Source organism: Copadichromis virginalis, linkage group LG3 (genome assembly GCF_057382275.1).
Source record: "Copadichromis virginalis isolate Kocher_CV1m ecotype Utaka linkage group LG3, C_Virginalis_male_GT1.1, whole genome shotgun sequence".
NCBI lineage: Eukaryota > Metazoa > Chordata > Actinopteri > Cichliformes > Cichlidae > Copadichromis > Copadichromis virginalis.
Window position 1 is genome coordinate 28,573,045 of NC_140620.1, and position 19,754 is coordinate 28,592,798.

The following is a 19,754-nucleotide window of genomic DNA, read 5'->3' on the forward strand; positions in this document are numbered from 1 at the left end:
CCTCTTCTTGTCCTTACAGACCAGCACTACTTGTGCAGTTAATAAAAGGACAGGTAATGTTTTGTCACACTGTTAAGAAAGCTAATTGACAGGTGTGCAAATATGCATTGTGGCATAAAGAAGGTGATGGAGTGCAATGGCGTAGTTCACTTTAGTCCAGCTCAGTATGTAAGGGTCTGATAACGGGAAGGGATGTTTCTTCAGACAGTGAGGCTGAATCTGAATATATATAATATAATTTGGGAAAATTTTTAATAACAGTCAGTCTATGACTTAAGCAGCGTGGTTTTCAAAAGCAGGCCTCACAGCTGCTGATAATCACACCTAAACATCATGAAAATAGCGATGCAACAAAAAATGGTTCTTTGTGCCAAGATAATTGCATCTCATACACAACAAAAACTACACCATCACAATAAGAACAACAATGAATTCCCTCTCCAATATGCATGCAGTAATAAATAGCTTGACCACAGCACTTTTTGTGTTGCAGACTTTATTTTATCTGAAAATTCCACGACAAAGGATTGTGCAAGTTACCTCAGTTTCTAAATCAGATGGACTTCTAGGCTTGACAAACATCAGGATGACGTTGACAACTCCATTAGCCAGAGTTCGCATGAAGGCAGGACCCAAAAGCAGACTGAATAAACTGAATGAAACTATACACACACAATACTGTATTTATCACAGAAGTGATCGGGCAGAATCCAGAGAAATGGGAAAATCCAGAGACCCTGAGAGTATGAGGAAGAAAAGCCCATAAAAACAAAAAATCACGAGCGGCCCACTGGGCAAATGCCCGATGGCCAGCTCAGCCCTGCATCACAATATGAACCACATCAAATTACAACGAAAAAAATATTTTAACTGCTGGAAGCAAATATTAATCTTTTTTATACATAAACCATTTCGGTAACACTTACACACACTCGGCTACTAAATGAATGTGTTGTCACACCATAACTATTTCGTTGTTGTGAAAGTGTTGCCAGCATTAACTAATCTAACGGTCATCTACCAATCTAATTCAAGGGTCATGTCTGTGTTCTCCCACAGAAAATGATCCTACACGAACAACATGCTGCTTCAGACACTGATCCTCCCGGTGGAAGTGCACCTTCTTTTTCCTCCTTTTTAAGATTTTTAATGTTAATTTAAATTCAAAATCAACGGCTAAAAAAATATATGAACACCAGATAATTAAAAAAGTGAATGGTTCAGTGTCATGTGTGCAGTAGTGAGACATTGAACTTAACTAAAACTGTGCAGAGCCAAAGCGATTTGCTTAGTTGGAAATACATTTACTGCTCATTTAGAACAAATGACTGTCTCAGCAAACGAGGACACAATCACACAGCCCACTGTCTTTGTTAGATGCGCGCCTGTTTCAGCACAGTTCACAAACTCCCTCCAACACAACGTCCGGCCCACTGTGCGGCTCCACCAATGAGATCCGAGGGCCCGCGCAGTGGTATTAGCATACAGCCTGTATAAAAAGCGCTGCTCTCAGCCACGGAGCTCATTCGTTGCTGTAGAGTATTGAAGAGAGAAAATGCCTGAACCCGCCAAGTCGGCGCCCAAGAAGGGCTCCAAGAAAGCCGTGACCAAGACCGCCGGCAAGGGCGGCAAGAAGAAGAGAAAGACCAGGAAGGAGAGCTACGCCATCTACGTGTACAAGGTGCTGAAGCAGGTCCACCCCGACACCGGGATCTCCTCAAAGGCCATGAGCATCATGAACTCGTTTGTCAACGACATCTTCGAGCGCATCGCAGCCGAGGCATCTCGCCTGGCCCACTACAACAAACGCTCCACCATCACCTCCAGGGAGATCCAGACCGCAGTGCGCCTGCTCCTCCCCGGTGAGCTGGCCAAGCACGCAGTGTCTGAGGGCACCAAGGCTGTGACAAAGTACACGAGCTCCAAATAAACTGGCATCAGACGCCAACACAACGGCTCTTTTCAGAGCCACACACTTTAAACTGACGAGCATAATTCCCTGTCACACTCGCTAGTTAATATGTCGCCAAATGCTTGAATCGCGGATATGGACCTTTGTGTCACTGGGTGGTATTAATCTGTTGCATTGACCGTGACGACTAAAATGTTTTGCAGTTTTCAGATTGTGGAAAGACAAACTAGCTACAAACAGAATTAATGCGACTTTGTATTTGACACTTGTGTTACAGTTCCAAGCACACTTTCGCTATTGTTCCTGATATGCAAAATTGAGTAATGACAGTGGCAGAGAAAAGGACATTAAAGAAACTGATGGACAATGCCATGCCAGGCATCCTCTGCACCCGGCCATAAACAATCAGAAGAGTCTGTTCAGTGACAGGTTGCTTCTCCCCAAGACAAGAACCAACAGACTTAAAAACTCCTTTGTCCCACACGCCATCAGACTGTTTAACTCCTCTCTGGAGGGGAGAGGGAGGGGAAACAGGAGGACAAAGGAGGGGGGAACAACTAAGCTGTAGTGCCTCTTCACCTCACTGTACAATACCTTGTGCAATACTTTTTGTAAATAGTCAACAGTGCAATAGACTCAATACTTGAAATGTGCAATTCACTTGTATTTTTATTTTTTATTCCTATTTATTCTATTTATCCCCTTTGTATATTTTATTTATATTTGTTTCTGTATTTATGTGTGTGTGTGTGTGTGTATATATATATATATATATATATATATATATATATATATATATATATATATATATATATATATATATATAAATAAAAAAACAATTCTGTAACTGTAACTTCGGTCGTTGCTGTGCTTTTTTTGGAAATCGAATTTCCCAGAGGAACCCACCCGAGAGATTAATAAAGTTCTATCTTATCTTATCTTAATTACACTGAAATGCTGTGGCACAGAAAACTTGTCAACATTGATGTTGCAGCTTTCTATTGCACGGTCTATCGTTTTAATCGTCTGTATTTGTTTTGTTGCAGTTTCTCCATACGTGCAATTTTTGTGGTCCTGTTTCAGTTACATGCAGCATCATGCTCTCGCTTCACTGTGTACTGTACTGCACGTGGTGGAAATGACAAACCCACCTGACTTGATGATGTGCACTTTAACTTTATAAACACACAACTAGACTATGATACATAAAGGGTGGTTTGGACTATTGGAACGCCAAAATTGGCTAATTTGGTGCCAAAATGTATACTACAAAAGGCATGAATTAGTATCGTTACTTAATACACTTTTTGTGGTGTGTGGGGTTTTGTTGGATGGATGGATGACATCTTTAGCATTTGCCTGTACTTCCTATGCCACAGGCAGGCTCTGCTGTGTCCTTCAAGCTTTCCTAGATATGACCGAAGAGGAATTTCCATCAAAGCAATCTTCAATCTAACTGCTGTTAAGCATGTTACTTGTCTTGGACAGAAAATTGTGGTTACACATTTTTCAGTAGGTGGAAGAATCACAGAATCCTCCAGAAAGAAGAGCAGAGATATACTGGGCATAACTAAAGGCACTAGATTAAACTGAGGTCGCTATCCAGGACATGAGATGAGCTTTATTAGTCCCACAGCTGAGAAATTCACCAACATGGGCAGAGCAGGATAAAATAAACAATTACAACAATATTACTATGAATAAAATGATTAAATATGTTTGACTAGTAGAGTCAACAAGACGAGGTTTAACTGGGAGATAAGCTGGATGTGTTTAGCAGGTATTGAGTATTACACATTGAGATACGCAGTGATCAGTTTGTGGATGTGTGTAGTCACGTGTTCATTCACTGCTGTTGTTTATTGTAGAGTCAGTAACTGTAGAAGGAAACTGAGTCAATGCAGACTAAGAGATCAGAGCCAAAGTGTGGAAGCGAGCTGCTGTAAGGTCACTAATGAAGCTTCTGATGTACAACAATGTGAGTGAAACTGTGCTTTGGTTAGAAGCGAGCAGCTGTCACACAAGTCTCGCTGCTCCGTGGGCCTCCAGCAGCATCGGTGTGTTTGCTGGGAGCTCGCAGCGTCACTTTGTCCCAAAGCTGCGCTCACCAGATGCTGCTTTTAACTCTGAGTGTGTGAACAAACATGTGTATCAGCTGGAAAAGGCTTTTTACGGAGCTCTGCTGCGGCTCCACCGGTTTTAGCAGAGAGAAGAGTCCCAAGAAGCCGCCGAGCAGCGCTGAGCTCCGCACCGAGTCACTGAGCTTTGGGAGCTCCACGAACCGAGAGCAGAGAGCACGAGAGTCCGACACGAGGCCTGTACGAGGAGACACAAGCCCGCTGTGGACGGCTCCACTGTCGACCTGCAGTGCTGCTCACACACTCACTTTAAGCTCTTTGATCCCGAGACACGAAACACAAAATGAAGCATTGCGAGGCACGCGCGAGAGCTGCGCGCGCTGCCTTCACTCTCAACGGTTCTCATGATGCGTTTAAGTGCAGCGTGGCGCTTCCGACTTGCCATCACTGTACCGTGAATCTCGATCAGACGCGAAAGAGGAAAATGTCCGAGGAAGCTCCCGCACCTGCTGTCGTCCCGGCCAAGGCGGCCAAGAAGAAGAAGACGACGGCTTCTAAGCCCAAGAAGGTCGGGCCCAGCGTGGGCGAGCTGATTGTGAAAACCGTGGCCGCTTCCAAGGAGCGCAGCGGCGTGTCCGCAGCCGCGCTCAAGAAGGCTCTGGCTGCCGGAGGCTACGATGTGGACAAGAACAAGGCCCGCGTCAAGACCGCCATCAAGAGCCTGGTAGCGAAGGGCACTCTGGTGCAGACCAAGGGCACCGGGGCCTCCGGATCCTTCAAGATGAACAAGAAGGTTACTGAGAGCAAAGCTAAGAAGCCCGCGAAGAAAGCCGCTCCTAAAGCCAAGAAGCCCGCCGCGGCCAAAGCCAAGAAACCGGCAGCAGCAGCTGCCAAGAAGTCGCCCAAGAAGGCAGCAGCAGCAGCTAAGAAGCCCGCAGCCGCTAAGAAGTCGCCCAAGAAGGCCAAGAAGCCCGCAGCGGCGGCCAAGAAAGCGCCCAAAAGCCCCAAGAAGGTGGCAAAGAGCCCCAAGAAGGTGCTCAAGAAGGCTCCCGCAACAAAGAAATCCCCCGCCAAGAAGGCCGCCAAGCCCAAAGTCAAGAAGGCGGCCACAGCAGCCAAGAAGAAGTGAGCTGACACCGCTCTCACACTCAACAACGGCTCTTCTCAGAGCCACCACAGCAACACACAAGAGCTCCTTCCTCTCACTCACTCACCACTCTGTCATTCACAATAACGTCCATGTTATTAAAACACTTTTTTCCCCCTCATTTGTCCTCATTACAATTACAACTTGGATTACTATCATGGTGCACATTAGTGCTGTCTAAGCAAGTCTACAACTACAAGAATACAAATATTAACAACTCAACATTTACAATCACACCTTCATAGTACAGACACTTGCCATTTTTCTATGAGACACTATCATGCAAGAAATACACCTTTAAAAGTTTCACCTACATTTTTAGAGTATTTTATTAAAAAAACATCAATTGTGACTGAAAATATTACATTTATAGATGCATGTTATTATATATATAGATCTATCTATCTATATATCTATATATCTATATCTATCTATCTATATATATATATGAGATATGTGTCACTTCTACTTTTGTTTTTTGAAAGCCTACACTGGCTCATTTCAAGGACACATAATTCCAAGCTGAACTCATACAGCTATTTATTTTACCATGTATTAATTTCATTACTCATTTTATAACCATTTTGATTCATGTACATTTGAACTAATGGAATTCTGTAGCATTAAGGGTGCAGGAAAATCCGTTATTTTAAAATATAGCCTTGAGGTTTACTTCTTGACCTCACCGATTCTTTGGATATCCCAGCTGAAGAAGAGTCCGGGGCTGCCCTGTGTCCCCCTCCACAGCAGTTTTCCACTAATTCTATTGTTCAGTCTGGGGGGGCTGTCCTCTAACCAGACTAGTAACTGTGGCTTCTTGTTCTTGGCTGAGGCAGCTTTCACTCACTTTATAACAGGCAGACCCCCACTGTCAATGCATTTTTCATACTATACAGTTACACACCAAAGTTTATAGCTGAACCAACTGATTTGGCACGTCAGAGGTCAGCAACTTAATGTCATTCTTGGGAGCTTTAAGGTCGCATGAAATGCTTTGAGAACACAAATCCACTATTGTCCTTAAAACAGGGGTTGACAAAGACATTCTAACAAAAGCCACACTTAGGAATCATTTCCTGTTCTTCTGATCACCAGCTGCCCCCTATTATCCAAGCAAACTCTATTGTAATAGTTTTATTCTACTCACAATAGACACAAAAACCTAAGCGTAGATGTAAGTGACTTTGCAAAATGTCCCAAATTCAGCAGCAGTGCTGAACACGTTGCAAACAGCTGCACATTTTCCTCCCTCTGTAGCAAACAAGTCCACCTGTCCCTCTCCACCTCACGTTGTTATATTTTCCTGTGTTTAACAAGGTTTGAACTGCGCGTTGTCTGTTTCCATGAGCTTAGAAACTGTTTTAATTATAAAGCGAACCATGATGAGTGTCCACAGTCAGTTATGAAGCTAATAATTAGTGACATCCAATTTACTCTTTGTAGCTCTCTTCACGACAACACAGACACAGGTCGGTTCTTTGAAACGGGCGTTTATTACTTGGGCCTTCTCTCCTCAGCTTCACCAACACCAGTACGCCGATACGCCGTGAGAACTGGTCACGAGCGAACAGTACAAACCAATTAGCAACTTTACAGTACACATATTAAGTCCAAACACAAATAAAAAAAAACATTTCTCAAATGACAAATACCTCGTTGGCTGCTTGTCCAGAAAAGAGGTCCTTAAGTCCTTGTATTGCCCTTTCTTTTAGTAAACCTTTAGCTTAAATCGCTTCATGAGAGACATCTGCTCCCTCGCAGTCCATGAAAGGTCTCGTGTGCTCTCGTTAAGGGTATTCTCACGAGACACTAGCTCTCACCTTACACATGTACATTTCAAATAAAGACATTTCAACGCAAACTATATATATTCATGAAATTATGTAACTTATTATAAATCAGTCATCTACATCATGAAATCCACACAGAACATTTTAACAGCATTTACACTCTTAATTAGTAAGATGAGCAATGAGGTGAATATGACCCCACACCACAACGCAGGAGACGGAGCTTTTTGCTTTATATCAAGACCTAAAGTAAGTTTAATTGACAAAAACACAGAGTTTTTGAGTTAATGAAAGTAGTTTTTATTTGAAGGTGGATTTCAGTCCCCGATTCTGTAAGAGGACATGAATAAATGTACATTTCAAAGTAAATCAAGATGCATAATCTACATTTCCCAATACACAAGTTGTTACAGACAGAGTAAGAGCAAGAAGGATGTTTGCTCAGAGAGAAGTGTGTGGCTCTTAAAAGAGCCTTTGTTGTTGGTGAAGCCGAGCGCTTTGCGTTTACTTGGCCTTGGCGGGCTTCTCGGTCTTCTTGGGCAGCAGCACAGCCTGGATGTTGGGCAGCACACCACCCTGAGCGATGGTGACTCCCCCCAGGAGTTTGTTGAGCTCCTCGTCGTTGCGCACAGCCAGCTGCAGGTGACGTGGGATGATACGAGTCTTCTTGTTGTCGCGGGCTGCGTTGCCAGCCAGCTCCAGGATCTCAGCGGTCAGGTACTCGAGCACAGCTGCCAGGTAAACGGGGGCGCCGGCTCCTACACGCTCGGCATAGTTGCCTTTGCGCAGCAGTCTGTGGACACGACCCACGGGGAACTGAAGCCCGGCACGGGATGAGCGGGTCTTGGCCTTAGCTCTGGCTTTGCCTCCGGTCTTGCCGCGCCCACTCATTTTGACAGGTTCTTTTCTTCGTAGTATCGAGACTGAGAGAAAATGTGGTCCGATCAGCTCAAAGCCTCGCTTATATTTCCGCAGAGCGCGGGCGGATTCGTCACGCACCAATCGCAGAGAGGCTTGCGGCAGCGCGCAACATCAATGCACTTTTCTCCAATGAGCAGCACACACCGAGGCGGGGCGATGCTCCACGTGGAGCCCGTCACCAATCACGAGCCGGAGCGGCACCGCGTCACAGCCAGTCACACACTTTAAGAGCAGCGAGTCTCCTCTGTTCGCTACATTTTCTGCTCGTATCACAAGAAAAGAAAAGTGAGGAAGAATGGCACGAACCAAGCAGACTGCTCGCAAGTCTACTGGCGGCAAAGCCCCCAGGAAGCAGCTGGCCACCAAGGCCGCTCGTAAGAGCGCCCCGGCCACCGGAGGCGTCAAGAAGCCCCACCGTTATAGGCCTGGTACCGTGGCTCTGCGCGAGATCCGCCGTTACCAGAAATCCACCGAGCTGCTGATCCGCAAGTTGCCCTTCCAGCGTCTGGTCCGCGAGATCGCTCAGGACTTCAAGACCGACCTGCGCTTCCAGAGCTCTGCTGTCATGGCTCTGCAGGAGGCCAGCGAGGCTTATCTGGTCGGACTCTTCGAGGACACCAACCTGTGCGCCATCCACGCCAAAAGGGTCACCATCATGCCCAAAGACATCCAGCTGGCTCGCCGCATCCGCGGAGAGAGAGCTTAAGCTGCACGCTCTCCTACCAACAACGGCTCTTTTCAGAGCCACCTCACTCACACCAAGAGCTCGCTCCTTTATTCTTTTTATTAGTATTCTTTTTAGAAAACAAGTTTTATGCTCACTTGAATCTTAATGCTGTTTCTATACCAGAAATTACAGTTTGCATCAACGTGGAATTCACTGACTTTATTTTCACAATTGCCTCACTATGGCCAATGTCATTGGCTGGGCCTTTCACGGACCTGTTTACGTCTTCATGCATTCTCAGTCATCCAGGAAAGTAAATCTCCAAAAAGTTGATTCTGTTCATAGATGTAAAACAAATATGCCAGCAGTTTATCTCAGTTAATGAGAGGAGCAGGCATGTGTGTGGCCCTTTCACATAGTGGACATTGAGTTGTTGTGTGGGACACCAGTAGTCCATGTCTGTTGCTGTAACAGTAGTTCATGTTGAGAATAAAACATCCCAGCTCACTAACTTGATCGGGGCAATATTGTGCCTAAAATGTTGCATCATTTTGCCGAGAGATCTTTTACTTTGTGGTCATCTTAGATGGACAAAAACCACCAGGTCATTCAGTGTTCCCTTAGTGCAAATGCATATAAGAGATGTTGGTGCACTATAACTGAACTAATGTTGTTAAGTCCTTAAAGTCATATTCTTTTATTATCATGACTGTATTTGAAGCTTCCTTTTTTTTGGTATGATACCTGATTGATATGGAATATGGCTGAAGTAAACAAAAGTCTAAAATACTTACTCAGTCATTTGTTTAATGGTAATTTAACATTAAGTAATTCACATATAAAACTATGAATTGTAATTTTAAATGGTTTAAAAGCATGAAGAATAGCATATGTAGGCAAGTATATTTCTCCTCTTTTTTAAAAAAAAAATAATAATAATAATAATCAAGAAACAAAGACAAAAGCAGGGCAGGGTTTGGAGGTTGAATCATCCATCCCCACCAATGCCAAAACCAAATCTAAGCCCTTGTCAGGATCATCCCCCACCACCTGCAGCTGGCCGTCCACAACGACGAAGAGCTGAACAAGCTGCTGGGCCGACAACATCCAGGCCAAGAAGAATGAGAAAGCTGAATAAAATCCAGCCACTTTCCTCAACCAACTAACAGCTCTTGTAAGAGCCACTCACCTCTGAGAGTACACTTGGTTAAAGTAATGACACTAAATCTTTAATCCATAGGTGTCAAACTCATGTTCACACTAGAACTGAAGTGGGACAGCCCTGTTAGTCTATCAGTATGTGCAACACATTTAGTTATTTTAGTACATGAATAAAAATCTGAAATCTGTGAAGTTATTACCCAGACTTTTCTTTTTAAAAACTTGCTTTGAAACCAGAGATCTGTGTCGTAAGTGCATAAGATAAGATGACCTTGATTAGTCCCACAGGTGGGAAATTTGTTTCGTTACAGCAAAAGTGCAAAGTTATGTAGCAGAAATTAGAAAACACTGGTATGCAATAGAATACAAATGCTATATACAACTGAGTAAGAAAATAGAAAAGTACAACTTTGTCAGAAAAAAAGAATTGCACATATAGCAGTCTTATTGCACTTGTGTGGATGTGTGTGTTTGATCAGCTGCAAGTCTTTGTTGTAGAGTCTGACAGCAGTGGGGAGGAAAGACCTGAGTAATCTCTCTGTCCCACATCGTGGGTGCTGCAGCCTGCCACTAAAGGAGCTGCTCAGTGCTGTCAGAGTTTATGCTGTCAGAAGCATAAACATTGTCTCATTGTTTGTTCCTTAAAGTACTTGCATTAAAACTTAAAAACAAGACAGCTGAACAGATTAAAGAGGTTCAGACTTATAATTGTAAATCACTACAAACTCTCATTTAGGTCTAAGATTCATTTAGACCGAAAGCGAACCACAGCTGTGAGCTACATGCAAACACTAGTGGTGTGGTGTATTTTCTGTCATTCTGATCCACTCCTTCAAAGGAGCTTTTTTTAAATTATTATTATTATTTATACCTGGACGCACGTCAACTAAATGTAGACAACCTGGCAAAACTTCTTGTTTGCGATGTGGGTCGTTTCATCACAGATCATTTACAGTTGCCTTTGATACTTTGTTTGCAGTTTAAACAGACATGTTGCATTTCAAGTGCATAAAATCTGCGTACTAAAACATATGTTAGACAATGTTGCTTGTATGAAGGTTATGTCAGGATTGTGAGAGTGAGTAAGCCTTTCAGAAAGGAAGATCACATCAAAACTGTTATATTGATATGATTGGTGAAGATGATATTTCAGGCACACATCAGGAAGAGGTTTAAGAAGCTTCATTGGGTTTCAGCCACTCATGTCCACCTTTTACTAGATCAAAGGTGGGTTAGTTACCTAAAAAAAAAAAAAAAAAAAAAAAAAGAATCTACTAAGCAAGCACTTCTGTTTCAAGCAGATTTATGGCAGGAAGACATTTACAAATAAACTGATGAATAAGTGAAATTTATTATTTTTCTTTTGTTTGGTCTATGACTGTTCAGTGAGTATTAATAAACAGTGGTATTGAATAGGCCTGTAACCTGTGAAGTTCAGTTTGTGGTCATGACAGTTATTGTAACGTTGTGGAGAAAAGCACGCATTACAGCTGAATCTTATAGCAAAACGGAGAGTCAATATAATCTTGTAGCGTCCCTCGACAGAAGATCAGCGTTCCGGTTACCGGTGTTTATTCAGAATAGTAACACGGGCTAATGTGGGCCGTAGCCAACGCCAACACAACGGGGGGAAAGTGCGCTCTACAGCAACAGCACAACCCCCAACACTCTTCTGTCTTCCGCCACACACAAACTACTCTAATCCCCGCCCCCGAACACTGTCAGCCAACCACACACCTGCTCTCCTCCAGACTGTCATTGGTAGCTGATGTGATTGACAGGCTAACCGGCCTCTCAACTACTGCACATTCAAGGACACTCGGTAAATCACCATGCTGCGGATGTGGTCCAACTATGCCGTAAGTAATTGGCAATTCTGAACACAATACACTGATAACACAACAGTCAACTGACTTGTAACCCAGTCAGTTACAATATGTAGGCAATGTCAGTCGGTAATAAGGGAACAAAACTCTCAAAGTGAAAGTGGGTGGCTCTTAAAAGAGCCGTTTGATGGATTAGGTCGAATGAGTTTAACCGCCAAAGCCGTACAGAGTGCGGCCCTGCCTCTTCAGAGCGTACACCACATCCATGGCGGTCACAGTCTTCCTCTTGGCGTGCTCAGTGTAGGTGACGGCATCACGGATGACGTTCTCCAGGAACACCTTGAGCACACCACGAGTCTCCTCGTAGATGAGGCCGGAGATACGCTTCACTCCGCCACGGCGAGCCAGACGACGGATAGCGGGTTTGGTGATACCCTGGATGTTATCACGGAGAACTTTACGGTGACGCTTGGCGCCTCCCTTGCCGAGTCCTTTGCCACCCTTGCCCCGGCCACTCATGGTTACAGTTTCTTCTTTGAACAAGCAAAGTCGAATGAAGTTCAACCCGACGGAGCAGTCTTTTTATGTGTGCTCAGCGGACGTAAAAGGAAACAGACGGTGCGAGGCTCGCTGGACGACTCGAAGCTCAGTGGCTCCGCCCACTCCTCTCTTCTCTAAATGTGGAAATGTTGTCTTTTGTTAATGACAAATCAAATCTAACCGAATGGAGGCTCACAACAAATCGCACCCACAATGTCATGTCAGTGTTTTTCGAAATCTACAAGTGTATTTACTTGTGTACAGTAAACTGCGATGGAAACAACCAGTGCCACTCCACCCCCAATGAAGCCTCTTAAACCTCTTCCTGATGTGTGCCTGAAATATCATCTTCAACTCTCAAAATCCTGACATAACCTTCATACAAGCAAGATTGTTTGCAGTTTAAACAGACATGTTGCATTTCAAGTGCATAAAATCTGGCTACTAAAACATAAGTATCAAAGGCAACTGTAAATGCTCTGTGATGAAACGACCCACATCGCAAACAAGAAGTTTTGCCAGATTGTCTACATTGACGTGCTTCCAGGTAAAAAAAAAAAAAAAAAGCTCCTTTGAAGGAGTGGATCAGAATTACAGAAAATACACCACACACAAAGTGTGTTTGCATGTAGCTCACAGCTGTGGTTTGCTGTCGGTCTAAATGAATCTTAGACCTAAATGAGAGTTTGTAGTGATTTACAATTATAAGTCTGAACCTCTTTAATCTACTCAGCTGTCTTTTTTTAAGTTTTAGTGCAAGTACTTTAAGGAACAAACAATGAGACAATGTTTATGTTCTTACTACACAGATTTCTGTTTTTACATTAAGTTTATTAAAAAGAAAAGTCTGGGTAATAACTTTACAATTCAAGTCAGTCAGATTTTTATTCATGTACTAAAACAACTAAATGTGTTGCACATACTGATAGACTAACAGGGCTGTCCCACTTCAGTTCTAGTGTGAACATGAGTTTGACACCTATGGATTAAAGATTTAGTTTCATTACTTTAACCAAGTGTACTCTCAGAGGTGAGTGGCTCTTACAAGAGCTGTTAGTTGGTTGAGGAAAGTGGCTGGATTTTATTCAGCTTTCTCATTCTTCTTGGCCTGGATGTTGGGCAGCACACCACATTCAAAATTACAATCCATAGTTTTATATGTAAATTATATAATGTCAAATTACCATTAAACAAATGACTGACTAAGAAATTTAGACTTTAGTTTACTTCAGCCATATTCCATATAAATCAGGTATCAAAGGGGCAGGGGCTTGAGCACCTTTCCTGATGGGTGCCCAAAGTGCCCTTTTGTTGAGGCAACTTTTAAAAAAAGAATTATTTATTTATTTATTTTTTATGTGTGTGTGCAGAGTCCTGTCTGTGCCCCTCAACAATAATATTTAACTATTAATCACAGTTTTGCTAAATAAAAGGCTGTGGCTTGCAATTTTTGCAGGTGAATTTTTGCAGGTGAATTTTTTGCAGGTGAATTTTTGCAGGTGAATATTTTTGCAGGGAAATTTGGAGGATAAAAATTCAGTGTCATAAATTCAATGTCTAAAAATACTTGAATTCTGATGATACTATATTTCTTCCATAGAGAAACACAAGTTAACTCAGAGACACAGACTGATGCGACAAAACCAGTAAGTAGGTGTACAGCGTACACTGTAGTGTGTAGCACCCAGGAGTATTAGCTTATTACGTACACGTTGGTAAGTTGTCTTGTTGCAACTGACGAACTGAAACAAACGAGCGTGCTGTGTGTGCAACAGCGCGACAAACATTACCTGTCCTTTTATTAACTGCACAAGTAGTGCTGGTCATAGCTGCTGGCTACCTGTGTAAGGCTGTCATGGGTCTGTAGCTCTGTCACCGTTTTAGGGAACATATTTAGTTTTAAAGTAAGTTTCCGGGCTTTTCCTGCCTTTCTGGAGGGATTATATTTCACTAAAAACGATCTAATATGCATGTCCACATAATTATGCATTATTATAATATAAAAAAAAAAAAAACACACGCTGTATTTTAAAGAACATACATTAAGAAGCAGATTATATTAGATTTATATTTTAAATAAGACAAAATTTGGATTTTACAGCAGTAAAATTATTGTATCTCTACAGTTTAAACATGTAATAAGCTTTGCCCCTGCACAGAGTGGATAGTGAAACAAATGGAATCATCATAATGACATTATTTCATATTTATATTTATATTAAGAAGAGAAGCAAAGAGTGATTCACAGGCAGAGCCTAATTTATTTCTCACAGTTTTTTGTTGCTTTATGGTTCCAAGCGCTGTCACCAATCTTTGCATTTTGTTATTATCTCATGATACTTGTTTAATCAGCTACCATCTCTATGGACTTTTTAATGTCTACAGTCTCAGATCAACACAGCCCTGCCCTCCAGTACTATCAGCAGCAGGAGCAGCAGGAACCCCTCAACAGCAACATTTTACCCATCAGGTAAAACATCGGCTTGTGCCGTGATATTTAAACCGAGCAGCATCACTGACTTTCAGCTTGTTGTGTTTGTGGATATATGACTGACTTTAATTATCCATAAAATCATCACAATCTCTGTAAGATTAAAGTCAACTATTGAACGGCGTATATTTTGAAGTAAAGGCTTTTAAACCAAGTTAGTACAAACATCGCTAATGTCACATAACTTACCCGACATGTGGCCAACAGTAATGTTTTAATGTTCTTCATTATAAAAACATTTGCGCATAAATAAGTGACATAATATTCAGTACTTATGAAGGCTACACCAACCCATCCTTAAAATTCAGGGAAATTAAGGACGCATTTGAGGGCCGCATTTCGAGCAGCCTTTGAATTGGGACAGCCTTCGTCGTGTCGCTGTGACGTAATCGGCCTTAAAATGCGGCCTTTAATCAAATCAAATCAAATCACTTTTATTGTCACATCACATGTGCAGGTACATTGGTACAGCACATGTGAGTGAAATTCTTGTGTGCGAGCTTCACAAGCAACAGAGTTGTGCAAAATACAATAATGTAAACAAGCAAAATACAAGAATGGCTACATCTGAAACTAATAAATATATGTACAATATATAATAGTATATGCATTTCTGGATGTGTATACTAAATGTTTTTCTACGTGTGTGTATACACATTTTTACAAATTAAATAGAGTAAACAATAAAATAAAATATATAAAAATATACAGAGTTGAGACATGTGCAGAACAGTGGCATTACTGTACAGTGTGTAGTGCATAATGTTAAAGTTCCAGTAGTGAAGGTGAGGTGTCTATGACGTGTTCAGCAGTCTGATGGCCTGGTGGAAGAAGCTGTCTCTCAGTCTGCTGGTACGGGACCGGATGCTGCAGAACCTCCTTCCTGATGGAAGTAGTCTAAACAGTTTATGGCTGGGGTGACTGGAGTCCTTGATGATCCTCCCCGCTTTCCTCAGGCAGCGCTTCCTGTAGATGTCTTGGAGGGAGGGAAGCTCACCTCCAATTATCCGTTCAGAGCACCGCACTACTCGCTGGAGAGCTTTGCAGTTGTAGGCGGTGCTGTTGCCATACCAGGTGGTGATGCATCCAGTGAGGATGCTCTCAATGGAACAGTGATAGGAGGTCCTGAGGATGCGGGGGCTCATGCCGAATCTTTTCAGTCTCCTGAGAAAGAAGAGGCGCTGCTGCGCCTTCTTCACTGTTTTGTTTGTGTGTACTGACCACGTAAGATCCTCAGCCAGATGTACTCCAAGGAACTGGAAGCTGCTCACTCTCTCCACAGCAGCGCCGTTGATGGTGATGGGGGTGTGTACTTCTCTGCACCTCCGGAAGTCCACTATCAACTCCTTTGTCTTTGCGACGTTGAGGGTGAGATGGTTGTCTTGACACCAGTGGGTCAGGGCGCTGACCTCCTCCCTGTAGGCCGTCTCATCGCCGTTGGTGATAAGACCCACCACTGTAGTGTCGTCCGCAAACTTCACAAGGCAGAATTGACAAATAAAGTTGACTTTGACTTTGACTTTTTGACTTTGATGTTGGAATTGTTAGCGGCTGTGCAGTCGTAGGTGTAGAGTGAGTACAGGAGAGGGCTCAGTACACACCCCTGTGGAGCACCAGTGTTCAGTGTGATGGGGGATGAGGTGATGCTGCAGGTAAGGCTGCAGACCCCAAATCTGGTCATTGGTACTTCCTGGCTTGTGTAGTTACTAGGTAACAAAAGCCCAACACTGCCCCTAGCGTCCTGGAGCACTTCCGTTGTGTTTTGGAATTTGCATGTGTTTTGGGGTTTGCAAGTGTTTTGGAGTTTGTATGTGCTTTGTCTCTAGGGGCCACCATAATTTTTGGCATCTAGTCGCCAACTTTCTGCCCTATAATAGTTCAACAAATGAGCCTTTTGTATTATAGTTAGTCTAGTTGTGTGTTTATAAAGTTAAAGTGCACATCATCAAGTCAGGTGGGTTTGTCATTTCCACCATGTGCAGTACAGTACACAGTGAAGTAAGACCATAGTGCTGCATATAACAGACACAGGATCACAAAAATTGCATATATGGAGAAACTACAACAAAACGAATAGATATACGTAGTGATGTGACGTTCTGTATCGAGGCTTCGAAGCTTCTGTCGAGTAATGGAGGGGGCGTTTCCGCGATGCGCATAACAAGGCTTGCTTCATTCATGGGAGGAGCTGAAAATGATGACGTCTGAAGCCTCGCTGCCCGGCTGTACCACGTGACTGTTTCAGGAAGTGGTTCGAACTTTGCCGTGAGCTATGACTGAGATATAAACCCCTCAGACTTCATTCAAAATGTGGATGTTTGATGGAGAGTTGCGGTTAGTGAGAGTTTGGAGACAGTTTGGAGGTTTATGAGAGTGAGGAGAGAAAGTCAGGAGAGAATGGAGCCAGCTAAGAAGAAGAGGATGTCCTCCCCTGTGTGGGAACATTTTGATCCTATTCCTCCCAACAAGGTATGTAAATTTCTACAGAAGATGTATTTTCATAATACTGATGGTGCAATACAATTTATGTTAAGCTGTCTTTACTTTTGTACAAGGTGAAGTGTTTGCTATGTGCCAGGGAGCTGGGATATAACAACAACACCTCATCCATGCTTAGGCACTACAGAGCTTTGCATGAGAATAGGAACACCAATTGTGGAGCAAGACCAGGTGAGCCATCAAATGCAATGATAATATAGCATGCAGTAGTGATGGCCCGCTTGAAGCTGAAGCTCCGGTGCATGTGTCAAAAAAATCAACACACTGCTTCAGAAGCACTGTGTCGAAGCTTGATTCGTTTGGCCAGAGTCACATGATCAGTGACGTCCGAAGCTTCATTTAGAGTGTGACTGCTTCGGTGTCTGATTCAATGGTTTATAAGCAGGTGAATCATTCGCGGGATTTGTGGAGTGTTTTGATGGTGACAGATAGCGAACCACTGATCATTCTACTGAGAGATTTGGAGCCAGCGAGGAATAGAGGAGGTTCTGTTGTGCGGGAGAATTTTGAGTAGATTTTTGTCAATCGGGTGGGTTTTCCAGCTTTGTGTTCTTGTTGTTTGCCGGAGGTTTCTTCCTGTTAAAAGGGAGTTTTTCCTTCCCACTGTCGCCAAAGTGCTTGCTCATAGGGGGTCATATGATTGTTGGGTTTTTCTCTGTATCTATGAAGCGCCTTGAGGCGACTTTTGTTGTGATTTGGCGCTATATAAATAAAATTGAATTGAATTTAAATTTTGTTTTGTGCGTGTTTATTATATCTGAAAACGGGAAAAAGGTAAAATGTCAAACATCTGCTTCCATAATATAAATATCATTAAATAACTTTAGAAAAACTTCCACTTGATTCTTTACATGTAATGTTGTAAAAATATATATTTTATTGTTTAATTAATCTGAAAATGTTAGTCTGCCAAATGTGCAGCAATTTAATGTATTTATTCTCTTTAGCTGATAGTTTGTGGGGCCCAGGTAGACTGTATAACTGCATCTCTACCAGTTTCTGTGCACTCCAGCCTCCTCTGTGCCATGTGAAGGGATTTTCCTTAAGCCAGGAGAAATTATCTCCACGAAAAGGAACAGTTTCCGCCATCGCACACTAGAACAAATTCTCTTTTTAAATAAAAATGAAAAAGGGTTACCGTCAATGCATCATGTTTTTAATTTGCAAGTTCATAAGCATTTTCCTTTTCCATTTCACAATCAATTCTACCCCCAGGTCAAAAATATGTCTGGGAAAATTTCCTTAATATAATATTATTTATAAATATACCCCTCCGGCGATTAAATGCATACGTGCATGGAGGCAGGACCTCAGAGCAGAAGCATACTCCATAATGTGTTGTACATTATTATATGTATATATTATAAGTAACGTGGTATTTTTCAATTATTGTATTTTACCAACATCAAGAAGTCACAAGCAAAGACAGACCACACCATGATGCATATTTAAACAAGGAGAGTTTACCAGTCAAAACTATTTATTAAACAAATAAAACACATTTTTTTAACCACCAAAAAATACACGTTCAAAGCAACACAATGGTGGCCCAATATCAGACAGGATTCCACTCTGTAGAGTGAGCAGTCATAATGAAGCGGTTGGTTTTATTTTGTGGATTCAAGCTGCTCTTCATATTTTTGGCCACCAGATGTCACCAGAGAGGACTGTGTTAAAAAGCTTCGAGTAATGAACCGTTTTTCAATACAAGCGTCAGTGCTTCAGAAAGCTTCATTTGGCCATCACTAGCATGCAGTAATGTTACTAAATGATATAACAATATTATACAAGTGCAATAAGTTACGTGTGTGATATTTATATTTGTGCTTTGTTTTTATTGTCTTTCCTCAGGAGAACAATCTCAAATAGATGAAGACCTGGTTAGCATGGTGATTGAGGACTCCCAGCCATTTATCATTGTGGAGGACAAAGGATTTAAAAGATTTGTTGAATCATTAAATCCTAGCTATGTTCTCCCCACTAAAAAGGTCATAACAGCAGTGAAAATTTAGTTTTTACAGAATAAAATGTGAACAGGCAGGACTGAACCTCAAAGCCTAAGTGTGTAGCTACACTACACACTGCTTCACAGCCACGTCGTACTTTTAAACAAAATGTTTTTTTCTTTCCTTTAGGCCCTGAAAGTCATGGTGGAGGCCAGGTACCAGAAGATGAAGGAGAAAGCTAAGGCCAGCATTGAGAAGGCAGCAGCTGTGAGTCTGACATCAGATATATGGACCTCCAACACAGAGGCCTATCTTTCAGTCACCTGCCATTTTGTTGATGAGTCCAGCACATTAAATACTGTTGTTTTAGGAGTGCAGTATTTTCCTAATGCACACACTGAAGAAAACACAAGTGAAAGGCTCACTCATGACAGAATGGGCAATTACTGACAAAGTCACATGCCTAGTAACAGATGGGGCTGCTAATATGAGGGCTTGTGCAAGGGAACTACGACTCAAACATGCCATATGCATAGCTCACACCCTGAACTTAGTGGTGAAGAAGGCCCTTGACCAGACCCCTGAGCTCTCACATCCTGAGCTCTCTGACATCCGAGCCAAGTCCAGGAAGATCACGGGATATTTCAGGAGCAGTACCCCTGCAAAACTAACTTCTTAAGTGGCTTAATTACATTAATTATTAATTATAGTTCTGCTCCCTTGACAATCTAATGTATGCTTTTTTTAAATTGTATTTTGTAAGGAGAGGCTTTCAG

At 42.4% G+C, this 19,754-nt stretch overlaps 5 protein-coding genes and 1 pseudogene across 5 annotated transcripts; 4 read left to right on the forward strand and 2 right to left on the reverse strand.

Annotated features, from left to right (window-relative positions):
- The first annotated feature begins 1,512 nt into the window (after positions 1 to 1,512).
- LOC146713934 (histone H2B 1/2) lies at positions 1,513 to 2,568 on the forward strand. Its single transcript, XM_085450595.1, has one exon. It carries the CDS (start codon positions 1,556 to 1,558, stop codon positions 1,928 to 1,930), a length of 375 nt encoding a protein of 124 aa, XP_085306721.1. The 5' UTR covers positions 1,513 to 1,555; the 3' UTR covers positions 1,931 to 2,568.
- A 1,836-nt stretch (positions 2,569 to 4,404) lies between these two features.
- Positions 4,405 to 5,186, forward strand: LOC146713935 (histone H1 pseudogene; annotated as a pseudogene).
- A 2,033-nt stretch (positions 5,187 to 7,219) lies between these two features.
- On the reverse strand, positions 7,220 to 7,870 carry LOC146713936 (histone H2A-like). The gene has a single exon (XM_085450592.1). It carries the CDS (start codon positions 7,816 to 7,818, stop codon positions 7,432 to 7,434), a length of 387 nt encoding a protein of 128 aa, XP_085306718.1. The 5' UTR covers positions 7,819 to 7,870; the 3' UTR covers positions 7,220 to 7,431.
- A 214-nt stretch (positions 7,871 to 8,084) lies between these two features.
- LOC146713937 (histone H3) lies at positions 8,085 to 8,878 on the forward strand. The gene has a single exon (XM_085450588.1). The coding sequence runs from the start codon at positions 8,144 to 8,146 to the stop codon at positions 8,552 to 8,554; it is 411 nt and encodes a 136-aa protein (XP_085306714.1). The 5' UTR covers positions 8,085 to 8,143; the 3' UTR covers positions 8,555 to 8,878.
- Positions 8,879 to 10,953: 2,075 nt separating this feature from the next.
- Positions 10,954 to 12,123, reverse strand: LOC146713938 (histone H4). The gene has a single exon (XM_085450599.1). It carries the CDS (start codon positions 12,019 to 12,021, stop codon positions 11,710 to 11,712), a length of 312 nt encoding a protein of 103 aa, XP_085306725.1. The 5' UTR covers positions 12,022 to 12,123; the 3' UTR covers positions 10,954 to 11,709.
- A 3,582-nt stretch (positions 12,124 to 15,705) lies between these two features.
- On the forward strand, positions 15,706 to 19,494 carry LOC146713939 (uncharacterized). Its single transcript, XM_085450603.1, has 4 exons — positions 15,706 to 17,002; positions 17,089 to 17,203; positions 18,884 to 19,020; positions 19,168 to 19,494. Exons 1-4 carry the CDS (start codon positions 16,901 to 16,903, stop codon positions 19,426 to 19,428), a joined length of 615 nt encoding a protein of 204 aa, XP_085306729.1. The 5' UTR covers positions 15,706 to 16,900; the 3' UTR covers positions 19,429 to 19,494.
- Positions 19,495 to 19,754: the final 260 nt, after the last annotated feature.

What these genes read in the sequence shown, in the direction of transcription:
- LOC146713939 (XM_085450603.1), top strand. Translation starts at nt 16,901, where the DNA reads ATGAGAGTGAGGAGAGAAAGTCAGGAGAGAATGGAGCCAGCTAAGAAG. An exon ending in CAATTGTGGAGCAAGACCAG is followed by an intron (nt 17,204 to 18,883) that starts GTGAGCCATCAA and finishes GTCTTTCCTCAG; the next exon opens with GAGAACAATCTCAAATAGAT. An exon ending in ATGTTCTCCCCACTAAAAAG is followed by an intron (nt 19,021 to 19,167) that starts GTCATAACAGCA and finishes TCTTTCCTTTAG; the next exon opens with GCCCTGAAAGTCATGGTGGA.
- LOC146713936 (XM_085450592.1), bottom strand. Translation starts at nt 7,818, where the DNA reads ATGAGTGGGCGCGGCAAGACCGGAGGCAAAGCCAGAGCTAAGGCCAAG.
- LOC146713937 (XM_085450588.1), top strand. Translation starts at nt 8,144, where the DNA reads ATGGCACGAACCAAGCAGACTGCTCGCAAGTCTACTGGCGGCAAAGCC.
- LOC146713938 (XM_085450599.1), bottom strand. Translation starts at nt 12,021, where the DNA reads ATGAGTGGCCGGGGCAAGGGTGGCAAAGGACTCGGCAAGGGAGGCGCC.
- LOC146713934 (XM_085450595.1), top strand. Translation starts at nt 1,556, where the DNA reads ATGCCTGAACCCGCCAAGTCGGCGCCCAAGAAGGGCTCCAAGAAAGCC.